The sequence below is a fragment of the Alosa pseudoharengus genome, unplaced genomic scaffold (genome assembly GCF_046254945.1).
Source record: "Alosa pseudoharengus isolate Yale_2024_CS ecotype anadromous, Long Island Sound unplaced genomic scaffold, YU_APseudo_1.1 YU_APseudo_1.1_scf_10, whole genome shotgun sequence".
NCBI classification, from domain to species: Eukaryota; Metazoa; Chordata; class Actinopteri; order Clupeiformes; family Clupeidae; genus Alosa; species Alosa pseudoharengus.
In genome coordinates, this window is record NW_027468565.1 from 10001071 (window position 1) to 10010690 (window position 9620).

The window sequence follows — 9620 nt, forward strand, 5'->3', positions numbered from 1 at the left end:
GGTGTAGTAGGGGGTTGTGGCTTTGGTGGTTGGAGGAGAGGGGGTGTGAGGGTGGAGGGGAATGACAGAGAGTCACGTTATGGTGCCTTTGGGGACGAAGAGAGAGAGAGAGAGGAAGAGATTTGGAGAGAGAGATAGAGGGAGGAAGAGGGAAACAGAGTTGGAAAGAGAGAGGAAGAGATATTTGGACACAATGTAACCGTGATGGAGAGAGACAGAGTTGGAGAGACAGAAAGAGAGAGAGAGTGAGGGAAGAAAAGGAAAACGAGAGGTGGTGTTTACGGCCGTGTGGACTATGAAGCATGTTTGAACTCCAAGATCCCCCCTCTCACATCTCTCTCCTGCTCTTTCTCCTCTCTCTCTATCCCTCTTTCCCATTCCCTCCCTCTCTCTCTCTCTCTCCCCTCTGAGACTGGGCGGGTGTTATGGCCACTCACTTATCTCGTGGCTGTGTCGGCTCATGTGCTGGCTGCCTCTACTGAATACCACGAGTCCACAGGACCCCTTTGTGTCTGACACGTACCCCTACCGCCCCACACACGTCCACCCCCAGCCCCCCCAAGCCGACCCTCCCAGTCCCTGTCAAGCCCCCGTCAGCGTCCCCGTCTCCCCACGCCCCAGATGACCTTGACTAAATGCGAATCGTGATGGAACATATGGTGCCTTTTTTCTTTTCCCTCATTTTTGTACGTTTCTCTGGTAACATCACCAACTTTTAATTTCTCTCTAAAGAGGCTCGTCTCAGCGCTGGGTTGAGCCAGGAGTTGCATGCAGCGTGTGGCTTGAGCCAAATCTCTTCTGTGTTGTGTCATGAGAGGGTGGGAGGGGGCTTCATTTGTTGTTTCAAATTGAGAACAAGCAAGGTGAACTTGACCTTGACCAGCCATGTGTGTGTGTGTTTTTGTGTGTTTGTGTTTGTGTGTGTGTGTGTGTGTGTGTGTGTGTGCGCGCGCGCATGTGTGTGGTGTGTGTGTGTGTTTGTTTGTCTCTGTGTGTGTGTAATTGTGAGTGTGTGTTTGATGACTGAGATTTTTGTGTGCATGTGTATAATAAGTCTGAGGTGTGTGTGTGTGTGTGTGTGTGTATGTGTGTGTGTGTGTGTGTGTGTGAGGTATGTGTGTGCAACAGTTTGGCATGTACACCGTTGTGTCGGGTGTGTATCAGTGTGACCAGAGGAATGGCCTGTGTGTATTTAACAAGCGCCTGGCAGCACACACACATACACACATGGCAGGCCAGGACTGAGAGGAGGTTAAATGAGGCCTTTGTTTGCCGTGTGTGTGTTTTTTTTAACTTCGTTGGAGGAACAGGAACGATTGAGAAAAAAATCACCTGGTTGAGGTCAGTCAGTGCGTGTGAGTTTGCGTGTGTGTGTGTGTGTGTGTGTGTGTGTGTGTGTGTGTGTGTGTGTGTGTGAGTTGAGATCAGTGGGGGCGAGTGGTGCTGTTAATTGGTACCAGTGAGGCGTGGCAGTGTTGACGACACAAGGCCTCCTTAACACCTTTAGCCAGCCAGTGGAGCTCTCCTTTCAACGTCCCCAAAGGGCCCCTGGGGACAGGGCTCAGCTCCTTTAGAAGTGCACTACGGGTCAAGTGAATGCACAAAGCAATCCGAAAAAACAACAAAAACAAAACTCAGTCATCCGAGCAGAAGCCCTGCAATCTCATGCCAGCAAAAACATCATGACATTTCAGACTCAATGCTCTTCATGTAGAAAACTATACAGTAGTCTTTTTTATGGCGCTTTTGGCAATAACAGCAGATTCTAACATGTTTTATTGTGAAGCTGAATACAATTGATGATCGATGAAAAAGATCCTCTAGTTCCTTAAAGTCCTCCACAACTACTCTGTTGCTTTTGTATGGCATGTTGTAATGATGTTGGCATGAGTGTTATGTTGAATTGGGATTGACATGGACAAAAAAAAAGCATGAAAAATTGACAGAAAATGCTGATCTTGTTCTCTCTGCCCTTTGGTACAGGTGAGCGCCCGTTCCCCTGCACCTGGCCCGACTGCACCAAGAAGTTTGCCCGGTCGGACGAGCTGGCACGCCACTACCGCACACACACGGGCGAGAAGAAGTTTGGCTGCCCGCTGTGCGACAAGCGCTTCATGCGCAGCGACCACCTGATGAAGCACGCCCGCCGCCACTCCGACTTCCAGCCCGCCATGCTCAAGCGCCACCACGGAGCCGGGGGCAGCGGCGCCGCAGGAGGAGGCCTGGGAGCGGCCAACGGCATGGGCGGCGGGGGTGCCAGCGCGCGTCCCGGGTCCCTCAGCGACTACAGCCGCTCGGACGCCTCCAGCCCCACCCTCAGCCCCACCCTCAGCCCTGCCAACTCGCCTTAAGACAAGAGGAATAAGAAGAAGAAGAAGAAAAAGAAGAAAGAAGACAAAAATCCAGCCACACTTTCCTGCCCAGCCCCACCAATTCCCCCAACCCCCCCCAATCAACCCCCCCACTGACTCCCCCCTTCAATGGGGCTCCTGGCTGGTTCTATTCATTATTTTATTTAATGATTTTTTTTTTGTGAGAAAGACTTCTTTTTCTTCTTTCTCGTTTTTTGTTTATCTCTCTCTCTCCCTTTCTCTTTCTTCTCCCATAGTAATACTCATGTTGCACAGTTGTTGCCCTCCTTCCCCACCGCTGGTTCCTTGCTTGCTGTGATGTACTGTATTGTACATAACCGCTTGTAGTAGTGCAATTTTTTTCTCGTGCAACCAGAAAAAAAAAATACAACAACACACCAACAACACAGAAACAAAAAGCAAAGAAATGAAAAAAAAAACTGAGAATGCCTTTCGCAGATGGCAATATTTACAATCTGTACCATGTGTCTGTATTTCTCTAGCTTCTGGCCACAGCTTTCCTCATTTTGTTTCATTCATTTTAAACAACTCAAGTTGTTCAAGCGGACAAAAATATTTAGACAAAATTGACAGGTATATGAAATTGAATTTGTTTTTTTTCTTTGACCTTTTCACCTTGACAAGGTGAGGGGGCGAAGGGGCAAACACACCACACCTCAGGATTCAAACAGTTTTTATTTTGAGTTTCTTCTTATTTGGGTTTTTTTCTTTATTACTCACCTTGACTGCACAATACAAGCATCACTTTACTCTGAAAAATTCAACATGGGGTTGAATTTTTGCACCCTGCTCAGGGAAGGCTGTGTTAGCTTGAAAGAATGAACATGTTTGAAGAGAAAAAAACACAAACACAGACACACACACAGGCACACACATACATACACACAGACACACACACATAGACATACACATACACATACACATATACATACACATACACATACACATACACACACACACACACACACACACACACAAACTCACACCCATAAAACAGCCTTACTCTCAATGAGATTTGCACTCTTTTCCTTTGTTTTTTTTGGGGTAGTTTTTCACATTGTTGGAAAACTAGCTCTGGGTAAAAAGAAAGACATAAAAAACCAGTCCTAAGGACTCAGCGTTAATCATTGATCTTGAACTGAGGAGGTACACAAGAGACTGGCTCTACCATGTGATGCTGAGGAGGGGACAGAGTGGGTTGCTTGGTTTGTTTCCTTGCTTTTCATTTTTGCGAGACTGGAAAAAAATTTTTTTTTTTGTTTGTGTGCGAGTGTGCATCATTCATGCAAATATCTCTAACCGTCTCTGTTGAGAAGCCAGGTGACCCCAGTCAGTCACTGGGGCAGCATTTCAAAGGGAAGCTTCTGTGTACTGTCACACTGTCAAACAGAGTAATCACATGACATGATGCGTCCGATCCCGTCAAGAGAAGCGAGGTGGCATGCCATGTATGGCCACTCTTTTCTCTCTGAGTCCACAAGTCTACTCACCCCTTGAACAACCCCAAAAGCATGAAACAAAACAGTGAAAAACAAAAAAAGGAGGAGAAAGTTTCAAAGCAGCTGTTTCCTTTCTCTGGACTGCACACCTGCACATTCAAACTCAAATCAGGGTTTCAAACACACACACACACACACACACACACACACACACACACACACACTGTGACTAACACATGAACTGAAGCATTCAACCATTCAACATACACTACTACTTTAGTAGAAAAGGACTTTTTTTCATGGTGTGTTTTTCTTCCTCCTCTGCTCACGTCCCGAATAAAAGCACACAAAAGTCTGACATCAGCAGCAACAGGGCGTGTGTGACCTCGCTGACCTCTGTGGTTAAGTGTCTGGATGAGATAACCTCCTGGCTCCCGCACCTCTGTGGGGGCAGGAAGTGGAGGAGGGGTGGGTCCCTCGTTCTCTTCCTCGCTCCCTTGTTCATTTCACTCGTTCATTTGCTTGCTCGTTCGCTCTGTGGCTAGCTGGCAGTTTTCTCAGGTAGAACCAGACAGCCTGGCCCCGTGCCCTCTCTCAGCCCCCGCACACAACACACACACACACACACACACACACACACACACACACACACATTCACACGAGCGTGTGCCCTGCCTGAGGAGGCCTCCCCTCTTAGGAAACAGCTGCATCCCACACAGGGCTATTCATAGTGCAGAGGAGGAGGAGTGGAGAGCCCTTCCAGTATGGAGCACCTCACACCTCTCTCTCTCTCTCTCTCTCCAGCTTTCTGTCTCTCTCTCCTTCTCTTCTCTCCATGTCTCTGTACCTAATTTTCTCTTATTTTTCCATATGCTTTTCTCTCTCTATCCTCTCTTTCATAATGTGCTTTTCTCTTTTTATAGCTATAACTTCACTCTCTCACTTTTAAGCAGCTTCCCGAATGTTCTATCTTATCTCTTCTCCTTTCTCACATTCTCCCACGCTCCACTTGGCTCAGAGAAACTCTATGCAGCTTTACCTCTCTCTCTCTCTCTCTCTCTCTCTCTCTCTCTCTCTCTCTCTCTCTCCTTCCCCCCATCATTTTTGTCCTCTCTCATCCCTTACTCTTCCTGCCGCTGTGGGAGTGTGACTCAAACACCAGGAAAAGATGGAGAAAGAGAAAGAGAGATGGATGGGAGGGAGGGAGGTGGAGAGGCTGGGCTGGGTGGAGGCCAGCCCACGTGCTGCATGGCTGGGGTTGCATGCTGAGGAGGGCAGGGCGGCCCCCGGACGGATGGGAACAAAGGCAGTTATCAGCAGGAGGCAGGAAGGAGTAAGCCAGACGAGTTGCATCGTGCCGAGCTGAGCCCAGCCGATGTGTCGGGCCCTGCCGATAAACATACAGAGAGAGGAGGGGGGTCATCACGCTTTGCGTAGCCCAGAGGAGACACCCACCCACACAGCCAGAGTCTCCTCCTCCACCACCCCCTCTATCCCCACCACGTCTGTTCTCCTCCACCCAGGACCCTCCGCCCAAAACCCCAACCCTCCACACACACAGAGAGCCCTGGAGAACACACCCCATCATTCCCCTCCACCGCACAGCGTATCCCAGAGTGCACTGTAGGAGAGACAGAGGCGGAGGATCGGCCACTGGTGATTGGCTGATATACAGATGCTAGGACACAGGGTTCGTTCCTTCCACAGTGCAGGAAACAGTCTCGTATAATGGAGGGCTGAGCAGAAACGAGAGAGTTAGAGAAGGAGAGAAAGAAAGGAAGGGAAAAAAGGAATGATAGAACCAGAGCCAGGGAAAGATAAAAAGAGTCTGATATGTTATCGTAAAAAAAGAAAATGGTGGAGAGAGAGAGTACAGGGAGTGTCTCACGTTTCAGTCAGATTTCAGTCGCTTTCTTGTCGGCGCTGGGACCTAATACAGCTGAGAGGAGGAAGAAAAACGCACTCGTTTCACAGCCATTGTGGCAGCATTAGCTACAGTGGCTGGACTATCAGACGAGGTCGTTTCATTCTCTTTGTAGAGACTGAGAGGTTTTTTTCTCTCTCATAAGCACAGGGATTTCTCTGCACAAACACACACTTTTTCACTGTTGGCTCACACACACACGTGAGCGAAAAACTCAAGTGAGCCACAGAACTCATTACCTCAATAAACCGTCAAAGCAGCTGCTTTCAAACTTGATTCTCTATAAAGGGGCTTTTACTCATACACCATTATATAGATATATAACTCCTAATGTACAGTATGTCTGCCAACCCCCCACCCCACCATGTCCCTCTCTTATGCATATCATTGATGTCGAGCGAGCGCTATAGCTGTCCATGCTAGCTCTGGCCGGCTAGCTCGGTTTCTGCCATGGGAGAGGAACCAGAGTGTGGACAGCCATGGACATGCCTCAGTAGGTCAGGCGAAAGACACACACGACATCCCCCCAGGATGAGAGGCACCACTGTCAAAACTACTGTGGACCTGCCAATCCATGCATCTCTCTCTCTCTCTCACACACACACACACACCCATATATACACAGGCACACAAAGACACATTCACACATGCACACACACACACACATCTAAGCATTGATCCCTTTCCTTGAATTTAGGCCCCTCTCAATTACCCATCATTACCCACGGCCATCATTGCCCCTCACACCACGGAGGCTCTTCCCAGAGAGGGAAGCAGACTTCAGAGAAGCCCAGCTGGGACTGAGCTCCCCCACCACCACAACACACACACACACACACACACACACACACACACACACACCAGAGGCAGGTGGAGGGCTCTGAATACCAGGCCTTGTGCTCTTCTTTCTCCCTCTCCCTCTGTCTCCCTTCTTCTTCTCCCCCCCCTCTCTCATTCTCCCAGCCCCCCCCCCTCTCTCTCCCTGTAAAAGCCACACATAATCAGGGGCTTTCTCTCTGCTCTCGGCTAAGAAAACAGGCTGAATAAAAATAAACTGCATCATGGTGGCCGTATACACGCAATAAACCACATGTGAAGCCTTCGCGCTGTTAGATAACCATTTTAAAGCAGTCCCAGATTGTGGGCTGACAGTTGGAATTTGACTGTGCTGGGCTACCACTTTTCTAAACCTGGGGGAGAGAGAGACACACACACACACAGGGAGGAGAACGCTGGTTTAACATTCAGGCCCGAGTCCTGAAAGCCAATTTATCGTTAAAGGTGCAGTTCATGATAGTAGCATTTCTGTCAAATTCAGTGAATTGTTTTTCAGAGTCCTCCAGCTATCCTCTCTGAGTGTGTGCTCACGCACAGCCCTGGCTCTGTAAATGGGAAACAAGCAAAGTGGTTAGCACTGAGCCATGAACAATCCCAGCCAATCAACACATTGCTTCAGGAGCACTGAAGAGAGGGCCTATTTAATTTTCATCAGAATTGTGAACTGCGCCATTAATCACGCCAGCTCTCCATCCATGTTGGATGGGGCTCTTATTCGTTTCACACTTAGCTGTGAAAAACTTAGTTTTTTTTTTAGACAATAAATCACAAGTCACCCTACAATGGCACCCCACTGTGCTTAAAATTAACTGCTGGTCAGTGTGGATCTCTCTCTCTCTAATCCATGCATCTCTCTCTCTCTCTCTCTCACACATACAAATCATGTTCACACCTTGTAAGAGGAATGAAGGGAAGTCCCCACTAGAGCCCTGCATTCTTACCTATTTCTCTGCAAACCCAGGAACATACAACCCTCCAGAGGCATCCTGTCCAGCTTGTCCCACTATTCCCTAAAACGAAGCCGGTCTGCCTCACACACACAGCATACCATCCGTGGCAACACAGGACTATACCCAAGGCAAGGTGGTGGTTTACCTATCTGTTGATATCGACATAATTACACTCATACGATTACAGATCAATGGAATTGCTTGTAGTAGCACACACATACACACAGGCACAGACCGACCGATACCAACACACACATACACGCAGTTTTTCCCTCCTTGTTTTCACTGTACCAAAACTACTTGAATAATGAACATGAAAGAGACCATTGAACACAGCTTGTTGTGTGTGTGTGTGTGTGTGACTGTAACGACACAGTCCTCCACTCTCAGTCATTGGCCTATAACTCAGCTTGCCCTACCTGTGAGAGGAACCCATAGAGTTTGTTTCTGGTGTTGCTTATTGTTTTTATTTGTGTTTTTTTGATTGAATATTATTTTACAAAAATATTTCTGTTCTGTGTTCAGGTCATTTGTAATTATGATTTCTGCATCCAATATATTATTATATTAATATTATTGTATTTCAGTCTTTTATAACATGTGTTCTAGTTTATCTCTTTCTTTGCTTTGTATTTTGTCCTGCTTCGCCCAGACTGTTGGGGTGCATTATTCACTTCATGCTACAGTATGTTTTTCTTGCATTAGAGGGGAGAGTGGTAGAGAGCCCCCCCCCCAACAATATCCCCTTTACTGTGTGGCTTCTGTTGTTAGCAGGATGCAAGTCTTAGAACGGCCTTTCCTCGAAATGCGCCGCCATGGTGATGGTGAATTAACAGCAAAGTGAGGAAGTGGAAAATTGGGGAGTATTGGGGTGGGGTGGTGGAGGGGTTGAACTTGAAAAACAAAGGGAAATTTCTTGGAGCACCCCCGATAGTGACTGTTTATTTGCTTCATTTTTTTAAATGTTGCATTTCCATAGAGACCACAGCATTGTGAGTAGATGGAGTAAGCACTTATTATAATTATCATTATTTTATGTTTTGCTCCCACTGGTAGAGGTCTTAGTAAGAAGCTTGTTGAGTGTTGTTTTTTTGTTTTTGTTTTTTTTGCCACACACATACCTCTGGAAAGAAAGAAAACATGAACAGGTATACGAGATGCTAAGAAACCTTAGAAAGGGTGCCCAAATGCAGATATGAATGGGTTAATTGTGACGAATGACTACATTGTGTTACTGTGGTAAAAATCAGTCTGGTAATGGGTATAAGCCATAAGGCCTCCATTCAAATCTAGCCAGTCTCTCAATACAAACATAAATGCCCTAACAGTTTCTAATTCATCTTATTAGTTCATCAGTTTTACATTTCTGTCATGTTATTCAGTAATGACAGTCATAATGATCAATTTGGTCTGGAATGATAAATCAGGAACTTGATCCCAACTGGTTTAATCATACAAGCCAACGGCATTGATTCCAGAGTAAATTGGAATAATATAGACAAGTAAAATATACCATGGTAGATTGCTTTGAACAAAACATGTACAGTTTTCTATGAGTGATATGTGTTTTTAAGTGTATGTACAGAATTGAAACACATTGCTTATGTGTATTAGATACGCAGGCATATTTTAAGTTTAAATCTATTTTTTTCTGCTTCTTGTGTGATCTTGATGTACTTATGATTCATTTTGGTTCTATTAGTTTTTATTTTCTGTTTTACTTTGTTATTGTTCTACAGTGCAGAACAAATTTCATTTGGGTTAGCAATTTCTAAAACAAACATGATCGTCATTATAAGTGAATGCCCAACCATTCCAAAGGATTGCAATTGCTATAAATATGCTGCTTGTATCAAACCAATGCATCAAAGCTTCATTTCTTGATGTCATGTATTTATTTCTTCCATGTACTCTTTTTAACTGTGATATCTACTACAACACATTGTGAGCAGTACATTGGGTACTATTTTCTGTTTCCTTTCACATACATTTTTTTCATTCAACCTCTTTCTTTTTTCCTTCCTTTGTTGGCTTAAACATACAGTTTCTAGTATAGGCCTATTTTCTTTTAGCTCTTATCAGGCTGGTCCCTTAATCA

General features: G+C 46.0%; 1 protein-coding gene across 1 annotated transcript in view; it reads left to right on the forward strand.

Moving 5' to 3' along the window:
- Window positions 1–9620, forward strand: part of klf13 (Kruppel like factor 13) — a 33393-nt gene that overhangs the window by 21065 nt on the left and 2708 nt on the right. Inside the window, exon 2 of the mRNA XM_076263042.1 lies at window positions 1984–9620. This exon is cut by the window's right edge and continues 2708 nt beyond it. Within this exon, the coding sequence (XP_076119157.1) occupies window positions 1984–2351 (368 nt within the window). The 3' untranslated portion in view covers window positions 2352–9620. The remainder of the gene's footprint in view (window positions 1–1983) is intronic.